Source organism: Pelobates fuscus, chromosome 8 (assembly GCF_036172605.1).
Source record: "Pelobates fuscus isolate aPelFus1 chromosome 8, aPelFus1.pri, whole genome shotgun sequence".
Taxonomy (NCBI): Eukaryota; Metazoa; Chordata; class Amphibia; order Anura; family Pelobatidae; genus Pelobates; species Pelobates fuscus.
Window position 1 is genome coordinate 92,031,821 of NC_086324.1, and position 23,489 is coordinate 92,055,309.

The 23,489-nt window shown below is 41.1% G+C and overlaps 1 protein-coding gene across 2 annotated transcripts in view; it reads right to left on the minus strand.

The window, feature by feature from the left end:
* Positions 1-5,238: 5,238 nt before the first annotated feature.
* The window catches only part of STAT1 (signal transducer and activator of transcription 1), a 45,274-nt gene continuing 27,023 nt past the window's right edge, over positions 5,239-23,489 (minus strand). The window contains exons 16-24 of one of the 2 annotated variants that reach the window (XM_063430163.1): positions 21,759-21,857; positions 15,163-15,298; positions 13,551-13,603; positions 10,244-10,338; positions 9,276-9,415; positions 8,057-8,242; positions 7,159-7,234; positions 6,818-6,920; positions 5,239-5,340 (exon numbers count right to left, since the gene is read on the minus strand). In XM_063430163.1, coding sequence (XP_063286233.1) covers positions 5,320-5,340; positions 6,818-6,920; positions 7,159-7,234; positions 8,057-8,242; positions 9,276-9,415; positions 10,244-10,338; positions 13,551-13,603; positions 15,163-15,298; positions 21,759-21,857 — 909 coding nt within the window. In that variant the 3' untranslated portion in view covers positions 5,239-5,319. Of the gene's footprint in view, positions 5,341-6,817; positions 6,921-7,158; positions 7,235-8,056; positions 8,246-9,275; positions 9,416-10,243; positions 10,339-13,550; positions 13,604-15,162; positions 15,299-21,758; positions 21,858-23,489 lie in introns of both variants that reach the window. The other variant, XM_063430162.1, reaches the window with a different exon arrangement.

Consider the following 23,489-nt stretch of genomic DNA (forward strand, 5'->3'; position numbering starts at 1 on the left):
AGGAAAGAGCAAGGGCCCTGATGGCTATACTGTCAGTGTGACGAAGTGCCCTTCGCCACTTGTGCCTCCTGCCTTCCGACTATGGCAGGGACTACTGGCTAGCCTCCTGCCTTCCGACGGTTACACTTAATGGTTAACAGTATTGATAGAACATAAATAGGTTTGAGGTTACAAAACTTCTACCTCTGCTATCTATATTATTTTGCTCTCTTACCACGCACCATATGATACACCACTATATTTCAAAATCCTCCCTCTCCCCTCCTCCCCACCCCAGGGTGCAATTGGCCTATTTTCGGCCGTTTTTCTAAATTCTAATTGTCACATGGGTTAAGATTGGGTTGTGCACTGAGATTGTATAATATGGCTCTTACAAGCACCCAATGCTACAACTTTATAATCTATGACACTACTTGGAGCACTAGTGTAAGTGCTTTATACCACATGTGCTAATTCAACTAAGATAGAAATAATGTTTACTTATATTATATCTTATCAGCTAATTGATCTTTATTCGAGCGCCACTCTCGGATGGTTTCCAATTACTAAGTACCGATTAGACAGGATGGTACTATATAACCAAGACATGTAAGCAAACAAGACCACCCTTCAAATTTCGGTCCTCTACATATCTACACATTTATACATGCCCTCACAGATATATTACGTGTAACAATGTATCACTGGTGATGATTGTAAAGTCTCCGTAAAAGCTGTTGTATGCATATCCCAAATGTCGATAATCCTGAAAACTGTAACCAACTAACGCATACAAAATGTCCTATAACTTTTTAAAGGATCAATAAAAAAATAAATTAAAAAAATTAATGTCACTTGATGCATGGCAATCCTTTAATGACCCTGTCATGTACCATGTATAATGATTGACTGATCTTATTTTTCATTTGAGATAATGCTTGGTCATTTCAACAGTGTTTAACAACAAACTAATGTTTGAGCAGTGGGCACGGACGGTAAATTTCCAAAGTAATTAATGATGGCAGCAGGTAATAAGCTGACCCTGTGACTGATTCTATTTTATCTGAGTGGTACAATAAAGGTGATAAAGAGACCCGAAACAAGTGCACACAAACGTACTATAAAAAATTTAAATTTACTATACTATATCTTTGTACATCTTATGTTAATCAGTATTTATTTATTTATTAACATGGTTCTGTCACATTTCAGTATTTCATAAATTATTATTTTTTATTCTTTATTTTTGTTGTGCAAAATGTTTAACAACAGGCTTGCAAAGCCACAACAGCCCAAGCAAGCTTCATAATGTTATACAAGAGAATACGTAGGCATGGCATAAAGAATGATTGCACAAACTTTTGTAACTTAAACACAAGATATATATTCAGGCTAAGTATTAGCGTCTAAAAGGCAGACATGGGGAAAGCTTGCAGATTGTGTTTCAGACACATAGATAAGGAGAAAAACATGAGGGAGACAATAAGTACTGTCGCTAAATATTTAAGCACGGAGAGGTGAGTTTTTGACTGCATGACATTTTCGCTGCAAAAAAAACCCTCATTTACAAGTAAAAGTAAAGAAAACAGCATGTGAGAGAAAAGAATAAGATAGGCACATTGCATCTCAGCAGCTGCATGAAGGGTGATGTGAGGCAACTTGCTGCATACATGTCTGCTTGGTCAGCCGATTCCTTTGCATGGGCAGAATCCCGGATAGGCCCTTAGGGGATGAGGCACAGCCTTAGCTATCTTAACCCTCCAGCCCAAGCCATCAAAAAAGGCTGCCCCAACCAGCAGTGGTGTAGTGAAAGTCCCACGACTGTCCCCAGCACCCACCTCCTGTAACAAAGTGCAAGCGGTAGGCCTCCCGAAAATGTGGACGGTGCTCCGGTTCACTGACCGTCTTGGCTCCTTGCCCAGGTGAGTAGCTACCACACGAGCTACCACACTGCTGTTTCATCAGCGTGATTTGCAGGCTCTGGGAACTGATTATCGATCTTCTTCCAGAATGTGGCTCACAAGTAGTCAAATGCCTCCAGGATTGAAAGCTTTAGCTGCTTGGGCTGTTCTGCTTCATTGCCCACCGCCAACATAAAAGCTGCCACGTGGTTTTAGCTTTCTTCTTGTTCTGATGGAATCAGGTAAATAAATTAATTCGGTGGGGACCGGGATAACCTCCACTGGCCCACAGGGGGGGTTACGGGGCTGGGGATAAATGGGTATGCTCACTCAGGCCAAGTCAGGGAGATCAAGAGGAATAAAAAGAAGGGGAGATACAGCGCTAGCTCCAAAGGCAACATAATATGAGCTTAGTAGCGAGAAGCATGCAAATCCCATAGTATAAGCAGGGCTAGCATATAAACACATCTCATTTTGTGAATTATAGATAGGATAGTCAAGAAGCGTAGAACATAAGTAAATGCAAATACATTTTCCAAAGAGAGAGGTGACAAAAATATAGTGAAAAACTACTTCTAGTAGATGCAACATTAAACTTGTTAAATCAATTTTTAGTATGTGCAACATTAAACTTGGGCTGCAAAGATTACATTCTAGAAGAGTATGAACTACCAAAAATAATGGCTGGCTAAATTTTATATTGCCTACTGGGTAGTAATATGCAGGCATTCTATCTCACCACCATGCTAACTCAACCTACCCCCAATCAGTACCAGCAGCTGGGTAAGGCATTGAGCTTGTAACTTGTTGTGTTGGTAGAAAGAAACAGAAGACCAGTGCCAGGATCCACTTCTCGCAGGCACCCCTGACTTAATGGTCTGGTGTCGTGTAGCCCACAGCCCAGAAGTGTGAATTCGCTCAGTTGCTGAAGGGCAGTTTGACATTGGATGGTGTTCGTGGCCCACGGACCTGAACGAGTGGTGGCTGTTTCCTCCGCTGAACTGGACCCTGGAGATAGTGTATACCCCGTTGACCTAGTCCTTGGGTCTCCCAGAAGCAGGTGCATAGCTGATCGATCCTGGCCCCCAAACACCAAAGTTCAGAGGGTGTACTCAGGGTGCCTACTTTCAAGCACGGGATAGCGTCCACCATCTTGTAGTGAAGAGGGGGTAACAGCATGCAGTAAGCATTATGTCCCAAGAGACTATGAGCAAAATCGGTGGGGACTGGGATATCCAACACTGGCCTGAAGGGTAATCAAACCCTGTCTTCAGGCACTGACAACTGCACAAAAGTTCAAGCCCTGTCTTCTCAGGTTTAAACTTTTTTGTGATTAAACAAACAAAACAAAAAAACACCTTGTAGTCGAATTTTTATGCATATAAAGCTTACATTTTATTTAAATGAGATGCCCCATAGCAATGTATAAAGCATAAAAAACACAAAAAAACATTTGTGTTAACAGTATTAAAAATAAAGATACGCTTGAGAGAGAAAAAAAATTATTCTCTACCCACATATCTTTCATAATATTATATTTGCGGTGGTACATGTAAATTGATGGCTACACTGATAAATAAATAATCCTCACATTCTGCAGGACAGTGCTATGATGGACTCGAAGCAACAGGTTTAAAGGGACACTATAGGTACCCAGATCAATTAATCTCAATGAAGTGGTCTGGGTGCAGTGTCCATGTCCCCCTTAGCTCTGCAATATAAAACACTGTTGACATTGCAGTGCTAAGGCTGCCTCTAGTGGTTGTCTACCAAACAAATCATTAAAGCAGCACTCACCAAAATAAAAAAATAGCATTTCATAAACATAAAGTCTTTTTGAAATGATCAAGCCAATAGATATCATAAGACAAAGTATAGTCTACTCTGTCTTAAAGGACCACTATAGGCACCCAGCCCACTTCAGCTTAATGAAGTGGTCTGGGTGCCAGGTCCATCTAGGTTTAACCCTTTTTGCTGTAAACATAGCAGTTTAAGAGAAACTGCTATGTTTACATATGGGTTAATCGACAGCCGCTAGAGGCGCTTCTCACTGTGATTTTCACAGTGAGAAGACGCTAGCGTCCATAGGAAAGCATTACGAATGCTTTCCTATGAGACTGGCTGAATGCGTGCGCGGCTCCTGCCGCGCATGTGCAGTCAGCCAATGACGGAAGAAGAGGGAGGAGAGTCCCAGCGCCGAGGAAGCCCGGCGCTGGACAAGAGGTAAGAGATTAACCCCTTCCTCCCCCTTAAACGCCACGGGAGTGGGACCCTAAGGGTGGGGGCACCCTCAGGACACTATAGTGCCAGGAAAACGAGTTTGTTTTCCTTGAACTATAGTGGTCATTTAAGTTGGTAAAACTTGATAGAAGTTGAGCGACCATTGTCAAGTTTTGTCACTTCCCACAGCTGTTGCTTGCTACAGCTTCGTAAATAAGGCATTGTTTCGCTCATCGAAGTATATTATCTATGGTGGCTTTAGCGGCCTCACAGGATCATCTATAGACATCAGTGTTGTACTCTCACACATGAGCTAGAGAACCGCACTGACGTGTTCTCCTGGTGGATGAAGCACCAGCAGTTGCAGATCTAAGATGGTGGTGTCCAAGGACAACTGCATCAGGTAAGCATAATTCACCTATTCTGCACCCCAGGGCCAACAAACACCAAGAGGCAATGTCACCGTTGGGGGTCTTTGCAAAATATGCAAACACCCCAAAAGATGACAGAGCCACTTTGAATCTAAGAAAGTAATTGTGGTGTTCATTCTACTATTTTGCCAAAACGCACAAATAAAACAATACCCCAAATTATGGTTTCAATGGTCCTGTTAAAGTCTTGCAAACGTTAAGGATTTTAATTGTGATTGTAACGGTGGGATTGCAATCGCATTAACATCGCTAAAAGCATATCAGCTGTTAAAATGTTGATGAATATCAGAAATAAGATGGTGATTGCCCTAACAAAGTTGAAAATGGGGTTAATGGTATATAAAATATTTTACTCAAACTACTTTTTCTTTAAGCTTCACTTTCTATGGTCTGAGTATCAACCATATAGACTGGGTATACCAGCTGACTCACCACTTTGCTCATTGCATGCTGAAAACACAATTTTAAACATGTCGATGCAGCCAAAACAGACACCAAACGCTGGATATTGACGCTGCATCATGCAGACTTCTCAAACCATTCCCGATTAGGAACATTAGACATGAACACTAAGAAATGAAAGGCACAGTACCATGGTACTCCGATGCATTGTAATCCACACTATGGACTTTTCCCAATAAACAGGGAAATATTTTCCACGTGTTTAAAATGTATCTTTGAGGTTTTAAATGCATTTTTTAAAAAAAAAAACAGAACATGATACACTATTACAATTCCTTAAGTTCTTTGTTTGGTGTACAGATATTTAAGAGATTCAGGTACTGTTGTTAGCTGCTGTATGAAGACATCTGTTTGAAGAAAGGAAAAAAAAGGAAAAAAGTTATTGCTTCAACAAAAGGTAATATCTTCAAACACAACCAATGACTGCCATTTCTCTAAGTCCCTGACACACATCCCTTCCTTTCTCTGTGATCGTTTTGAGACCCCTTGGTATTCTCTTGTTCTCATTACAACTACCCTTTCTATCATCCAAATCTTAGTCTTCCCTCTACGAGATGCTACTATTGAGATACAACATACAGTGTACATATTAGCGTTCGTGTTATACAAGCTGTCACTTCTTTGCACATTCCATTTTTACGATGACAATAAAAGGAACCATCTCCTCCACCATCTAATAGAGGGGACCGTGACGCTAAGATTTTATTCTATGCTGGGGTAAACTGCGACCAGTACTCAGTCTATCACTGCCCTCCAGGCTGAACGGAATTGGCACTGATAAAGCAGAAGTGTAAACTTTGTCCTGTCTTCAGCAGCATTGGTAATGCAATCTCTTGGTGGTTTGTCAAAGGGACGCCAATTAGAGCCAAAAACTAGGAACCAGGCAAACATAGCAGCGCACACTTTACTTTACTACCACATATACCTACCACACAAACACATGGCAATTAAAATGGAGACGGAGAAATAGAAACAATGGGCAAATATCAAAATGCTTTTATACATAATTGTGCAAATATGACACGAGGAGTAATCCCGAATAAAATGTTCCTGCCAGTATTTTGCACTATTTTTCATAATATGACACTTTGATAAATTACCCCCAAATCTTTGTTTCTTCTCATCGAATGCAATATGTGCCATGGCTGTGCCTGGGCTGAACTGGATTATGTTTTACTTTGAAAATCATCTAAAAGTTGTTATTTATTTTTTAAGAGGACAAATAGACATGTTCCATTTCTCCTCTCCTACGTATACTTTCTTTATGCTTATGACAATGATTGACAACGAGCCAAGATGGAGTCACACACACAGGAAAAAGAGGTTTGGATTTCTGTTACATAGTAATCTATGTTGAAAATAGACTCAAGTCCATCATGTTCAACCTTTAACGATTAATTTTGTTTTTTCACACCTCACAAATACAGGGTTTTTTTTTACGTATAGTGAACAATAAGTGACAGTTCCACATTTAAATAAATATTTAGAGGAAAACAGAGCACTGGACAAAAAGGGTGTTATATTTTCAGATGTGAAAGTTCCTCTGTACTGTAATGTATAGTTAATTGAGTTCCAATTATTTATTGTGTGTTTTGCATCCTCCACACTTCAATGCCCATTTTCTCTCACACATTATATAAGCACAGCCTACGTAAGGAGTGAATTGGTGTTCAACTGTAAGTTTGAACTAGATGTGTAGATTTCAATTGAAACCACACAAATGGAACAAGGTGCCTTATGGAACATTTCACACATGCTGATTCATTTGAAAACCAAATATTTACAGCTATATATCTCTTGAAGTACTTTTTCCATATTACCCACCACTGTATCGATTTCAGCAGGGCCAACTAATTGTGCAAGGTCAGCGTACTCATCAGGTGACATTGGCAGAAGGAATTCAGCATTCTGGAGTCTGGATGGATGTCTACAAGCAGAAGGAAGATTTGATATTGGGGATAAAAAAAAACAACTACCGCTCCTCAAAAAAACAAAACATTTAGTAGTGCTTCCCATATTCTTGGCAAATCAAGAAAAACCTTGTGGACTATAGTTCACGTGAGAAATTGTGTGGTGTGTAGTGACTAAAGATCACCATCACTGCTATAATAATGTTCAGCCATTGCAAATACAGATTTATTTAAAAAAAACATTAAGGTACTCACACTTCAGACACTGAAATCAGTTCAGTTTTAATATATCCTGTTCCTTTAGGTCCATCAACGTCCATTGGTTCTGGTGCTGAAATAAGATACACACATACTCAACACAAAAACAAAACAAATCTGAAATACAAACAAACCCCTAAAAATAACCGGAGGTTTGTATTTTGGTGTGATTGCTCATGATATTTTCATTTATTTTGTTATACTGTTTTAGGCTATGAATTATTCAGAGACAAGAGTCCAATTATTGGAAATAAAACTAAACACAATGACTGTCTGGGAAATCAGAGACGTTGCTTATAAAGAAGGGTTGGACATGTAATCTCGGGGCAATTACTATGGAAACAAATTGGATTTGTTTGCAGGTTACTCAGTTCACAGAACTGTGTCCCAGAATTGTTGTACATACAAAACTCCCGTACATGATTAATCGATAGAGGGTGAACTGTAGTAAGTGAACTTTAAGGCCACAATAGCAAAACTCATAACACAATTGACTTGGTGAATTTTCCAATTTTGGCCTAAATGTTGAAATTCACTTTACATTCATTTTGGATTCCAGGCAGATCTCACTGTTAGTAAATAGCCTAGTCATCGAGATGACAGTTGTGTTAATTGGTAACAAAAGGAAAGAAGCAAAGCATTGTCAACATGAATATCAAATTGTGATTCTGATATGGTTTGGTTTGGCAATAGATAAGGAAGTTATCAACCTCATCTGAAAGTTTGAGAAATGGCTGCTTACACAAAACAAAACTAAAACCAATAAAAACATTATTTCGGTTTGTTTCATCATTTATTAGGAAGGCAGAGACTTCTCCTAAAAGTTTTCAAAAGACATTCCCCTTCTCCATCAATACATACAGTCCAGTTCTGAAAATAATGAAAATATATTTACTCTCTTTTGGCCTGGAGTAGTATTTCCCAAATGCATGGTCTTTTGGTGTGTTTGGATACAAGTAGCGCAGGGGGTTATCCGGAATATTTTCGGCAGCCATAACCTTATAGTTGCGGATAATGTCAGGGAATGTTACAGCAGACAGCTCTTTCTTTGTATACGGCTCCACTGAATGAAACTGGGGCTCTGCTGAAGAAAATACAATGAATAAATACAGATAAACTTACAACTTTGCATCAGAAACTGAATGGATCAAGATTTGGGTTTTTCAAGATCTTCAGAGAAAACTGTGAAAGACCCGTCTTTTCATGTGCTAACACGGTTTCCAAATGTGACCATAAAAGGTTACTCCGATCGCCACGAACACTTCAGGATTTTAAAGGTGGAAGAACCAGCCCAGAACTCTTCCGGCTGCTTATGTCCAAACTGTGCATAAACAAGTATGTCAGTTGTGGCATGGTTCCCCCCCCACCTTCATGCCAGCCTGCACCCACCTTCAGCCATGCCTCCATGACATACATCCACCAGCAGGGAAAACTTGGCCTTGGTGCTGGTGAGTTTTATTTATATATTTTTTTTAGAACACAAGGTACACAGGAACGGGACAGTGAGTTGTGCAGGGTTGGGCAATACGTAGTTGGTATAACTGTAATGAGTATTTCAGGGTAAGGAATATGGAATGGGGAACATTTATATGACATATTGATATTGTGAAATATAGAAAGTGATAGTATTTGTAGTGATATTGTGAAAACCGTCGATGGGGTCCAAGAAATAAAAGTAAGCAAATAAATTGCACAAACAAGAAAAAAAGGGGATTAGAGAGACATGATGTGTATTCTGAAGTCTGCTATTTGTTTGTGTGCCAAAGTAGCACTGACCAAAATAAAGGTCACAGATTTAACATCTAGTAGCTTTGCTACTGAAAAATTACGTTGACAGAAACAGTGGTCCGCAAGCAAGGACCAATGGACAGGATGTGCAGTAATGGTGGGAAGTAAAATATGATGGACCATCAGTCATTGTCCTAATATGCCCACTGATCTGTCACATTATGAAGTGTATTCCCAACACCATTAATCTGCAGGCAGTTACAAATTGTGAGGTAACAGTATGTGGACACTTAGCAGCTATATCCTGGCCCATTTCAGATAGTTATCTGTTCACTTTTAAGGACTAGGATTCTATTACATCCAGGAAATCTTATTTGTTTTCTTACCATTTTGGGATCTCTCAACCCAAGTGAAAGTGATGGCTCCTTCTTTACTGCTTTCACTAAATCTCAGAAGAAACGTCCCAGGTTCCTTCTCCTTCAGCAAGCCACGCTCTCTTTCTTTGCTAATGAAGCCCACAATGCATCTGTTTATAGTGACGGAAAATATGGCTTTAAGCAAAATTTTCTTCTTTCTAACACCCCATCATTGCAAGGATTCCCTGTTTTCCACTCATAAGCACATGCAGATTAAATGTAAAAACAGAGCCAGCCATACTCAGGTCTCCAATGTGACCATAACCTGTTCCAGTGCAGTGAATAGATGTCAGGCAACAAGTGATCTGTACCTTGGGACGCAAACGCGGCTAGTCCTAGAGATCTAAACCAAATTAAATAAAATAGAGAGTTCTGTGCCAGAGGAATCCCCTAACTCCCGCTACTTTTCAGTGGATGTCTAGAATTGCAACAAATGTACCACCACCACCTGCACAATAAGCATTATTGTGAGTTGTCAAGCTTAAATTTTTCCAGTTAGGAGAGCCTTTGACGTGTTTTGAAGTTTTATCGGGCTAAGCTTTTGAAAACCTGTGGTCCTTACATACCCCCAACTGTGCAGGTTTTCTGTACAGCCAACTGTTCTACTGCTAGGAGAGAATCTGCACTCTCATGGACATAAAATATTATGAGGAGCAAAACACAGTTAGCAAGAGTATTCTGAGAACAGACAGCAGCTGAAATAGCCTGCCCTTCGGTGGGTCCCCGCTCAGAACTCAAGTAAAATATTATGTCGAAAAGCCTGGAGTTTCAGCTAGACAGCTTATCTTTAGCACTCCAGTCAAATGGGTTATAACTCCCATCATGCTGGAACAGTTATGGTGGTAACTGAAGTCCTAAGGTTAAGCTTCCTTTGTTTCGTAACAGCAATTTTCTCTAAAAATACCATGAAAACTAGCATTACACTCTGTCATACATACCCATCATTCCATAGACATAACAGATGCTTTTTAATAAGCTCCAAGATGCCTTCAATCCAAAGCCAAAAGGGGAAAGTTTTCTCATTTAAGTTTTCCTGAAAGTATAAAAAAAACTAAACATTATTTTCTGTATTTTCATTAATACAGGTTTGCAATTGTTCTGCACAACATTAAAGTATTGTATTTATTCTGTGAATAAGTTGCCTGCTTTAAGAATAGGTAAACCTTTTTGGACTTCGTAAGCCTCCTGACACTCCTGCCTGACTTTCCAACTCACCAGTCATTGTGACTAGTGTGCGTCATGTGCCAATTTGCAAGGAATTGTCAGATGCTGTGTAAGTCATTAGAAGGCAGGGAGACTGTGCGTATTCCTGCCCTCTCCATCCCACTGCTCATGTAACAGGAGAAGGTTTGCAGTAACATCTTTTAAGACTGGCTGGTAGAGTAGGACTTGCACCACAAAAATCTGTCATGCCAAGAAAAAACAACTTTCAGCAATATCTGTCACTCACAATATCACCAACTCTGTCTTTACAAATAAATCAAATAAAAGACTATCAGACTTCTCTCCCCACCCAACAAAATCCTCGACAATCCCTGAGTGTTCACTATAGTGTTCACTATTCAGCTGGATTTGCAAAGTGCCCCCATTAGGGGTATAAGTACCCCCTTTACAGGGTATATACCTGGAAATAGAAGTTCAATTTGAAATTATTACATTAAAGAACACAGACCAGTTTATTTCTAATGCTACATAACAATCCAGTACTATGTTGTATAATAATTCATAATTAGTTTGATGATTCTCAATTTCTTTTTATCAAAAATATATTAATTATTATGAATCCAAAGTTAGTGTGAAACCTTAATATGGGGTTTATATGAATCAAAAGGGATAAAGCAACAAAAGGAAAAGGTGCATTATTATATAGGGTAGAAGCAGTGGTGTACACACAATCCATGGGGCCTCGGTGCGAAACTGATCCATGGGGATACCCCCCTCCCCCAGGGCCACAAAACATGGCGGCTGGTACAGGGTCGCAGGGGTCCGCAGGGCAGCCGGGCCCCCTGGAGTGACAGGTCCGGTTGCAGCTGCGACCCCTATATGTATGCCAGTGGGTAGAAAAGTACTAAGGGGTTAAAAGGTTGGTGCAGAGCATGACCTCAAAGCAGAGCAGTCGCAAGTTGCTGAAGCTCCTGCTCTCGGTGTCGGTTTTCATCGAATACCGACCAGACCAAGCATCTACCGACCCAAGGCCAACTACAGGGTGCCGAGGGACAACGCGCCGTACAAACTGATGCCAATCATGTGGCCTCTCCGGTCAGCTCCGTACACACGGCCTCTGCGGCCTACTAGCTTGGCCGCTGTGGGAAGAGACAGCCGCACTCCCACCGTGACAACAAGCGGAGATTCTCGATAAGGGCACCCCCATAAGGACCAGCAGGGGTTATCCCGGTCCCCACCGAACAGATCCACTCACTCACCGACTCCTCGCGCCCACAATATCCCACAACCAGAATGGCGGGGCTAGCCTCTACCTCGCCAGGCCTCACCTCGCCAGGCACCTACACGTGCAGACTCTGGCGGTGAGATAATAGAGTGCTCCCTCCGATGCCTAGACGCAATCTTCCAGCGATTCTGGGAACGGAAAAAACAGCGCCTGGCACCACAGCCACCAACACCTGGGCGGGAGGTGAAGAGGGCTGGTGATGAAGGGTCGAGTGCACCTCACTCAGGCGGATCCAGCTTGGTGCACACATCACCCAAGCTGCCTGCCTACTCAGGCTGGAGGCCACCCGGAGAAAGTCTCCACAGCATCGCCCACAACGCCGCAGGACCACCCATCGCAGGCGGCGGCAAAACATTGAGGCCCTCCGTAGCACCCGCAAAGGGAGAGACCCGGCCGCCCAGCATACCAGAGTCTGTGGACTACAAATGCAGCCCTTCCAACAGTCCTGGCGCTGGAGTGAGGACACTCGCAGCACACACGGCACCACGACTGTCTGGAACCCCCCACCCCCTTACTGTGACGATGCGGACCCCCCAGGGCCAAAGCACCTTCCTACCTTGTATGGGTATAGGATGAAAACAGACTAACTAGCACGCAGGACTGGCGTAATACCGCACCTTTCCGAGAACCCCCATATGACCCTGGAACGGTCCCAGTTGATGCCTCTAAGATACCTAGGTGTAACTCTTGAGTTTGCTTCAAAGCTGCTATGATGTGTCAGATCTGTGGCTTTGCTTGCTTGGCTAGCCTCTCAACCTGACTTGCCACTCTATTCTTATGCCCCCTAACAGGCTTGGCATGGACTGCACACTTATGCACGCTAAAGCAGTGTTCACTAATTGCAGTACCACACAGTCCCCCACTATAGGAACCTAGCCCTGCAAGCTAATCACAAAAGTTTAGCACTAACTAGCACACTGTTGGAACATGTATATATTTAGTTTTCCTACACTTCACATTGCACTAGGCCCACCTGAAAGCTCAGTCTTGGGGCTTAGTTAGCATGTTATAGCAATCCTATTTATTAAACTTACTCTCCCAGCAACAATCTACATAGTCGAAAACATTTAACACACAACTATTTAGCATGCTATAATTTGCAAGACTAGCTGTAGTGGCTATCTGGACTCGGATGTGTAACCTTTACTACTCAACTAAGTTAGGTTTTGCTTTATTGTTTTGCTTATACTTAAAAAGCATGTTTATCTCATACTTAATAACCTTGTGCCTATTATATTCAAAAATGAGGAACGACTATCTAGGAGATGTTGAACTACGCTGTGATATCCCTATCTTGTATACAATGCATGCATTTCCCCTTTCTTCATTCTGTGACAAAATGCCTTAATAAAAAAACAGATTGACAAAAAAAAGGTTGAAAAGGTTGATGCAGTACAGCACAGGTGACATTCGGGAGGGGAACACTGTGTTAACAGCAATATGCTATATCTATCACTAGTTGTGGTGAGTCAGAGTGAGACCGTAGCAGAGGCCAGGTACGCGTCTGGGCTCTCAATGAATGTCCGAGTGCAGCTGTGCTGTGAGTGGAGGGGGAGGGTACATATCCACGTACATTGCGCATAGCACGGGTCGATCTCCACTGACAGGCTGGGCAGGAAAACATGCAGAGCTAAGCCATGGTTTCCCTTAGCCTCGCTGCAACATGGGTAAATTATATGTAGGATGCACACAAGGTATAAAGCGTGTAGACACATAACGGGTGGGTACAAAACGTCTCAGTGAAAATGGCTGAGATTTAGACACCATATTGTAATATTGTAAAATGTCATGTTTACCTTGCAGAATTTAGTCCATGGGATAAGATCCTCAGCATTGTTTGCATTTGGACCTGGTTCAAGGAAAAGAAAAACAAGACTCAAATAAAGATTCTGTAAAGTAAAATAAAACATACATTGCTATTTTGAGGGGTCAAGTGTAAATTGATGAGAACGTCTACCCTTAAAGGGACACTGTAGGCACGACAATCATATTATCTCATTGAATTAGTATGGAGTCCACTGGCACTATTCAGTGCTAAAACGTTTTTGAGCAATCTGACATTAATGGGGGTTTCAGGACACACAGTCCAGCCCATAATGGAGGTATGGCTAAGGTAGAGATTACAACTTTCTTCTAGTCATGATGATTTATACCAGCAATGAGTGCTGTGATTGGCTGAGAGTGTCAGATGACTGCTTTCAGTCTAACACAGCCAAACAATGCTACTCAGGCTAATGCTTTTTATAGCCCAAGAAGCATAGAGGAGATGGTTTGCTGGGGACTCTGACATGCCAGGGAACTGCAGACACTATAACCACTTCAATGAGATGCAGCGGTTACAGTGTCCCTTTAATGTTTAGATCGTGAGATCGACTAAGCGACTAATCTTTGTCACTTTGGTTATATGTACATCTGTAGTGTATATAGTTGTGGTAGTATCCTCATCTTTGGCCAAGTGCTAATGGTTAATCACAGGCTTACGGCTTGTTCTATAACCAGAAAGCAAAGATAGATTTTTCAGTAAAATAAATGTTTTGTAGGTTTCTGTAGCAAATTCAACCCCCTTAGCCACACCTCCCCTTTTTACAAAAACTGAAAGGTAAACAGTGCAGCTCAGCCAACGATCAGTGTAAAGCATACTATATGGGTTAAAAGAGCTGCCGACTCTTTACCTGTATATTATATCACAACTGTGCTAAAAGGAAAGGAGACCAATCATAAGAGGACAGGGATCGGCTTCAGGCAGAGTCATGTTAGCAGCTCAGCTAACACTGATCTTGTGATAACCTAAGGAAGTTGCTTTATAAACTGAGTGTGTGTACTTATGGAGGCAGGTTTACAGTGCAGAAAGCTGCAAAATGCTCTTCTTTATTAGCAAAATCTAAAAAGATTTAAATGTGGAGAAAATACTGCATCGTATTTTAATCTTGTTTGATTGACAATAACAGTTTGGCTATGAATGAGGTCAAATGTGGGCTAGACATAAAACTAAGTATATGTTGTATTTTTCTACATTTTGAGACTGATTATCACAATATCGGATATCAGTCTACATCCATCTTCATAGGTGAAACTGATCTCTACAAATGAAAAGTACCATTTGAAGTGATTTTTTTTCTACTGCTGAAATATTTGTTTTAATGCATGTGATGTAAAATGGTGAGATGTAAAGTTATTCAAACCTCACTTTTCCACCAGAATTTATCTAAAATATGAGCAAATTTATAAGTGAAAAACATGACATGCCATCGCTAAACTTTAATGAACGACTCAAAGTAAAGATGGATCCCAATTAAAAGTGTTATATTGTGTTATATCAATGGGAAATACAAGAAAATGTGTCCTATGATCTTCCAAATATATGCAAAAGGCATATTTGCATCAAGTGATCGTGACTGTTCATCTTACCCAAGAGCTTTTCTCCCAGCATGCTCAGCTGGTCCGTATTGAGTCCTCTTTTGGTTACAGAAGAGAACTGCCAACCTATTACCTCAGCCAACTGTGACCAAGTGGGTGCAGGTGGGTTTAGGAAAAAGGAGAGGTTCTGAGGGAGAAATAATTGAAAAACAAAACGATTAACATGGAAACCTGGGCAAAAAATAAAAAATAAAAGTCTATTTCAAGTATGAAAATTCCTTAAAGGGTTTCTCTAACAGAGTTCTATGCTGCCAAAGTCACGTGTAAGGTAACTAGCCCCTGGAACAAAAAGTGCAAGCAAACTCCTTCCTCCATGACTATTTCAAAATGCAGAAGTGGTCATAAACATTGGAGAAACCCTTCATTAAAAATTACGAAAAATTACATTAAATCTGAGCTCTTCCTGCAACATGAAGCATATGCATTTTGACATGTCAACAGACCTTTACACACCACATTTAACCCATTAAGGATTAAACTTCTGGAATAAAAGGGAATAATGACATGTCATGTGTCCTTAAGGGGTTAAAAGGTTTCTCCAAGCTCCTGGGGGAAGGGTGTGGACTGTTCCGCCATTTGCTGTCTGGTGTCAGCGTGCTGTGTGTGCTGGCGTTTAATGCCAATTTTTCACAGAATTGACATTAGCCAGCCCGGACCTATGTTCTGGGTTGGCTAATGATGCTGCCAGAGGTAAAGTTACACCTCCAGCAGTTAAGGGGTTAATATCTGTACATGCATTGTTTCAAAGTGAAATTCTAACCTCAGCATTTTTTTTTTTATATATGCAGTAACGGAGAATAACATCACTGAAAAAGGATTGGATTGCAGGGAGAACTTAGCCTTGGCATGGGATCACATGCCAGCAAGGATTACTCAATATGACACAGTATTTTTTTTTTTTTTTTTAAATTCTTTATTTTTCTTGTGCATAGATTGACAACTAGCGTGTAGCGCCACAACAGCGTCTACAAGCAATTCCATAACATTGTACAGTGTGGCATTTTAGACGGCACATTTTTGTATTATATGAAGATAGCAAGCTCTTATACAACGCTTTCGTAATAAAACATGCTAAGCTAGACATGCATAAAACAGATCTGGTTATGAGATGCATATTATTGGTTAACTGCGCGTTTTTAACTATAATTATCGCTTAGCAAGCATAAAGTATAATAAGAAAATAAATTTTGCTTTTGTTAAATACGTTAAGGCAATATGCATAGGGATATACAGCCCCCTAGGTCAGATTGGGTTTGCCTGAGATCGCCTTTCAATATTGAACAGCCTATGTTCCTAGCCTATAGAAGGAGAGAATCACGTGGTTCTGTTCTCAGGATCACATATATGCAATTTTTAAATTAACAGGATAATTCAATCGCATATGAGTCATAATATGCAAGGGGAACATTTGCATTTAGAGGGAACTAAAAAGAAAAAAGACAAAGTAGAGGTGTGTTTTGCTATGGAGTGGTCGGCAGTTTACTCAGCCTGTGCCTGTAGAGGGGGGGACACTGTCCTTAGCCAGCTGGAAACAGGAGTCCATCTCGGTCACCCAACCCCTTCCCTGGAGGCTGGATATGTGTGCTGGGAGTGAGGGCAGGCGAGGTAGTCGGTGGTGAGAGCAGTCAGGAGGCTGGTGTTGCGTGCAGGAGCCCTGTTGCCATGCAGCGGTGAGGTGTTCTTCCCGCCAGCTTTCGGATCCGGTGCCCGTTTCATGGTGTCTCGCTTCGGTGATCCCGTTGTGGCCCTGCAGGTTCTTTTTAGGTGATGCAATATAGAATAGGGGATCATCTGCTAAATACAGATAAAATGGAGAGACATAGCGTTTAACTGTGTGGGATTAAGTGAGGTGTTAAAATTTACAATTGGCCACTCACAAATTATCAGATGTAAATCAGCCTTGAGTGAAATCTTTTTCTTCTGATTCTTCACACTCCCATCAGTCAGAGTATTTGCTCAAAAGAGAACGTATATGGAGAAAAATAAAGTGCAATTCCAGAGTAAAGTATAAAAAGAATTTAATAACTTACATATAAGTTAAAAGCATTGAATATATCACCACTGGGCGTCCTACGCGTTTCGTCCTAAGATGGGACTTCCTCAGGGACTTGGTGCATCAATCACAACAGAAAATGTGTATAAAAAACATACCCCCCCACCCGTTCTTATATATCCCCTCCCGGAGTTCATTATTCAATTATTCCCGGCCGGTGTTTTTTCTCCGTTCGGGCCGCACTTCCTGCTTGGACGCGATGACGTCATCACGTGCGCACGTCCCTTGCGTTCCAGACGTGCGTTCCAAATACCCGGAAATGGATGGCAGTTATGAATCTTCAGTTCTCCCGGAGATATATGGGCAAATCAAAACATATAAGGGGGAAGGAAGTTAAAAGAAGACTCTGGATAGCACATTTGTGGATAAAAATATCCATTATATTTCTACTGAAAGCTGAACAATTCATATGTATCAAAAATATATACATAAATATTATAAACTATGTTGTAGAAAATCATAATAAAAATTAAGAAAATAAAAAAATATATAAAAAAATATATTAAAAAAAATATAAAAATAAAAATACAGTAAAACAAGTATATACATCTGAATTATTACATTCAAAATGGAAATCTAAGGTGAAACTCCATATATTTACATCTTTCTTACATACTGATTTCTCATTTTGGGAGTGTGTATAGGACAGACAAATGAGGGTACATACAGCCCAATATTAACACGTCACTCTTCTACAATATATTGGTAATTAAGTGCATAAGGTGGAACCCATTTCTACATGTGTATTTGTTCGCACTCCTCCCACTCATCTCACTCTCTATGATGTCTCCACATTTTTCTATCTCTACGGGTTTTCCCATTAGGATTTTTCAAAAAGTTTTTAAAGTTTTTAACCCTTGCAATAACTGCAAAGCATGTAAAAATCAAAGATACATACAAAAGAGAGAATTTAGGAGCTCTACAACCGGAGAGAAATTTAAAATAAAATCTAACATTAATTGTAACACCAAGAATATAGTCTACATGCTTCAATGCCCATGTGGGAAACAATATGTGGGGAGAACCTGTAGAAAACTTAAAGAAAGAGTATTGGAACATCAAAATAATATTAGAAAAAAATCAACTAAACATATAGTACCTCTGCATTGTAATTTCTGCAACCAATTTGATTGGCAAAATTTTTCTTTCGTGGGCATTGAACATGTGGATCCCTACTGGAGGGGAGGAGATTTAACTAAAAAACTCTCACAGAGAGAAACATTCTGGATAAATAAACTAAAGACACTCCAACCTTGGGGTTTGAATTTGGATATTGACCTGTGGAGTTTTTTTGAAGATTAATTGTGGTTGTAAAAAAGTCTTGTACGGATGTCGCACTTCCTTTTCCTCATTTCATTTCTATGTAGTTTCCAATTTTCATATAAAGGCGCCATTAATGTATTTATTTCGAAAGATTATATATATATAAACCAGTCCTCTAGGGGTATTAATATCAAATATCAGCAGTATAAATAATATGGCCAATTATTCATATTGGTATTAAACATGGGGCCCCTTTAAAAAACGTTAAAAACTTTTTGAAAAATTCTAATGGGAAAACCCGTAGAGATAGAAAAATGTGGAGACATCATAGAGAGTGAGATGAGTGGGAGGAGTGCGAACAAATACACATGTAGAAATGGGTTCCACCTTATGCACTTAATTACCAATATATTGTAGAAGAGTGACGTGTTAATATTGGGCTGTATGTACCCTCATTTGTCTGTCCTATACACACTCCCAAAATGAGAAATCAGTATGTAAGAAAGATGTAAATATATGGAGTTTCACCTTAGATTTCCATTTTGAATGTAATAATTCAGATGTATATACTTGTTTTACTGTATTTTTATTTTTATATATTTTTTTATTTTCTTCATTTTTATTATGATTTTCTACAACATAGTTTATAATATTTATGTATATATTTTTGATACATATGAATTGTTCAGCTTTCAGTAGAAATATAATGGATATTTTTATCCACAAATGTGCTATCCAGAGTCTTCTTTTAACTTCCTTCCCCCTTATATGTTTTGATTTGCCCATATATCTCCGGGAGAACTGAAGATTCATAACTGCCATCCATTTCCGGGTATTTGGAACGCACGTCTGGAACGCAAGGGACGTGCGCACGTGATGACGTCATCGCGTCCAAGCAGGAAGTGCGGCCCGAACGGAGAAAAAACACCGGCCGGGAATAATTGAATAATGAACTCCGGGAGGGGATATATAAGAACGGGTGGGGGGGTATGTTTTTTATACACATTTTCTGTTGTGATTGATGCATCAAGTCCCTGAGGAAGTCCCATCTTAGGACGAAACGCGTAGGACGCCCAGTGGTGATATATTCAATGCTTTTAACTTATATGTAAGTTATTAAATTCTTTTTATACTTTACTCTGGAATTGCACTTTATTTTTCTCCATATACTTTCTCTTTTGAGCAAATACTCTGACTGATGGGAGTGTGAAGAATCAGAAGAAAAAGATTTCACTCAAGGCTGATTTACATCTGATAATTTGTGAGTGGCCAATTGTAAATTTTAACACCTCACTTAATCCCACACAGTTAAACGCTATGTCTCTCCATTTTATCTGTATTTAGCAGATGATCCCCTATTCTATATTGCATTTGTATTGAAGACAAGAGGAAGTCTTTGGGGACTTTGTTCTGGAAACTTAACCCCACGAAGGGAAGTTTCATTTTGTTTATATACCATCACTGTTTTTTTCACTGGGGTTGTGTGCACATATTCTGTTTTGTTTGTATATATTTCTTTTTAGGTGATGGCAGGTAGTGCCCTCAGGTCTGTGGGTGGGTGCTTGGTGGCAGCCCCTGTTCCTCTGCTTGCGTGGCCCGCTTACCCTGGGCTTCACCCGTCTCCTCCGCCTTTCATCAGAGTATGTCTTATGAGCCTGCCGGCTGATCAAGCTTGGTGCGTAGTGGGGAGGGTGAGGTGGGTCAGGTGGCGGTTTCGCGGTTCGTGGTCTGCTCTCGAGCCTCTTCCAGAAGGCTGTGAATAGCCTATCAAGGCGGACCTCTAGCGGCTCCAGTTGGTCCCATGTGGTGGGGGTCCGTGTGGAGTCCGCCATCTTGTCCACTGCTGCGAGTCTCAGTCGTTTTCGGGTTACCCCGTCGTCGTTTGGCAGCAGGTATTGGGTAGCTGGGACCGGGATAACCCCCGCCGGTCCATAGGGGGGGGAACGTGGGCCCAGTCTCTTTCTGTACGCCGTCGCTGGCGGTGGGGGAGCGGCCGCCTCCTCCATGCCAGCCTTGCTTGTAGGCCTCGGGTTGCGGTGCTGGGTGTTCTGCAGTCGATGCCTGGTGTTTGGCACCAACTCGTAGCCCTTGTCAGCAGCTCTTTGTTGGTGGCCCATTGGACGAGTTTTGGGTCGTTTTGATGCTTTTTATACGGCAGATTTGGCGTTTGGAGCGGGAGCAGTACTGACCTGCATCCGCTCGGCTCTGCGTCCAGGCCCCGCCGACACAGTATTTTTAATAGGAACCCTTTAACATTTCTAATGTCAAAGTAAAACCACAGTTTTGTGAAACCAAAGACACTACAACTTTATGCCAGAATGAGAAGGTCCTGCCTGCCAGAGATTCCTTTTACAGTACAAGGTATCTGCTAAAAACATACAGGTTGATGCAGATCACATTTCTAACTTGCAATGAAAACAATTCACATGCATCAGATTTCCAAGGACACACACCAGAAGATGCTTTGTCTGTACATTTGACTTAAACTGACAAGAAACCCTTCCCAGCCGCAACTTTTCTCACTTGCTTGAAGGTGTGGTTTAGTGAGAAAAGATAAGGATAAGAGACATTTGTGAGAACTGCATATAAGACGAGAACTGGGCAGTGAACAGTGCTGTTACGTGCATGCTCACAGTTTATGTAGAACCTGGCTTCCACAGATCCAGGATATCAAATCCAGACGAGATTGCACATGTCCTTCAAAATGCCAATTATAGTGCTGCCAAGCAGGGGTGGAAATTTTTCAGCTTGTCTATTGAGCCTTCATCAAGGGCTAATAGAAGGGCCAAAACAATGCTTTAACCTTTAGCAATTAAACCTGCTCACGAACAAAACTTTAAGTGCACAGGCCTTTTTTTCTCCACAGATCAAGACTAACTAGCTGGGCATGAGCAAGTAGGCCGAATTGGCAAATAGTTTGTATTCATATGATTTCAACGGGAAGGGGGTGGAGTCATGGAAGGTGAAAACAAAGAAAACTACAACCACTTAAAAAAACGCAACTTTGCAGGAATGCTTCCTAATAATATACCTGCTGCAAAAAAAAATATGGTTATTAGATGCCCTTAGATTGACTGATTGGCTCTCGCCTCGTGGGTATCATATCATGGGACACACATTTTGTTTCAAGTTACAATTATATAAAAATAACTTCTCTTGCAAATAGGCCTACAAGCCGTTAGAGGGAATCCTTACCTGATATAGTTACTACTTTACATTATCCTGGCATTACTAATGAAATGAAATGTATGTGCGGTAAATGTCCCCATACCTTTGTCTCAGAGGTCAGCAAGTTGTACCACAATATAGAAGCCCATCCACTGGGTAACTGGCTGACATTGGAAATGACCACAATTGGAAGTGACACAGTCTGTCAGGAGACAAATAATGAAAATGTTAAAGGAACATTCCTAAATATTCTATAACAGTATATATATTTTATTTTTGAATTCTTTATTTTTTCCTGTGCACAAGATAATACAGAGGTTCACGATGCCACAACGGCAGTAGCAAACAGTGAAAACAATATATAGCATATATATGGCATGATAAAGTGGCACAGTTTTAAGGTGTATTAATACATAGGCTAGTCATGCTTGTTTAAGTTAAAGTCACAGAAGTAAAGATAGATGCAGATATTAAACAAGTAACGTTAGAGACCTCGCATAGTATATGTTTGCACGGTAACAAGATTAACACTATTATATATTTAGCATTAAAGATCAAAGCTTTGCTGCTGCAAGGTATGCCTAAGAGATAATTAAACATGCAGTAAGATGTTCTTAAAGGTATTATGCAAGCTAAGTTTGCCGCCCTGAGTGATTGTAGTGGTAGGTGCTAGTGTGGGGATGTTAGGGACATGTGGTGCAGTCTTAAGGTCTAGTTTTCCTGGCTGAGTGTGAGGTGATTGTGGGTCATCAAAGACTAAACCTTCATAACTAAATGCTACTTGTCGGGTTGTGCGGCATAAAGTGTGATGTGAGTATGACAAACTGCACTACATTAAGACTCGTTAGAGCTGTGACCCCTGGCCCCATGGATAATATTCAAGAGGTATCAAACAGTATATAAGGTACAACATACAACGTGGGACGGATCTGGCACATAGTGAAGAGAGTGAGGCCGGGAGGGCTAGTTATGTGTGAGTGTGAGTTATCGTGTAAAGGTCAACAGTTTTGTTCAGCCTCGAGCACTGGAACAATCAATGTAATAACCTGCACAGTAGACATAACGTGGCATATGAGCTGGCAACACATTTCTAAGTTCTATACAAGATAGTTGAGTCAGTGAGGGAAACATAACATTTCTTCTTATGTGCATTACACCCGTCTGGGTCATGTGTATCTATTGTAGAGGTAGGGTAGCTATCTCTTACATTGTGTTTCACCACGTTAAGACATGTAAAATCATAAAAAGGAACAACAAAAACTGAATAGAGAAAGAAAAAACAAGCGGGACAGGAACACATCCCAAAAGTCAAGTTACTCTGGTCACATGGCGGCCCCTAGGTTGTGGTAAGAGTATAGCTATATTGCCCACTGTAAATTTGGGGTTAACTGTACGGGGGCCATGAGTCCCATATAGTCTTGTCGTATTCACCCGTCAGCCAGTGTCCCGAATGGTCATCTCTCCGGGTCGTAGCCCGCTGGTCAGGCCTTCCCTCCGCAGAGCATCTCGGTCGGTTCACTCAGGTAGGGGTTACTGTCCGTGTATTGCGGGTAGCGCCTCTCGGGACAAAGGTTTCTGCGGTGGCCGGGTTCCACTCGTGTGGTTTGGAAGGAGCTCGGGACTGTTGTAGTGAGTCCGGTGGGAGGCCCAAAGCGGCAAGGTGCGTCTTCGCCTCCTGCAGGTCCGCTATAAGGTAGGTATTTTCACCCTGGGTCACCTGAAGTTTGTGCGGGGAGCGCCACTGGTATTTGATGGAATGTGCGCGGAGCAGAGTGGTGAAGGGCCGAAGAGTTGCGCGCCAGGCCACAGTCCCTCTAGAGAGATCTGCGTAAAG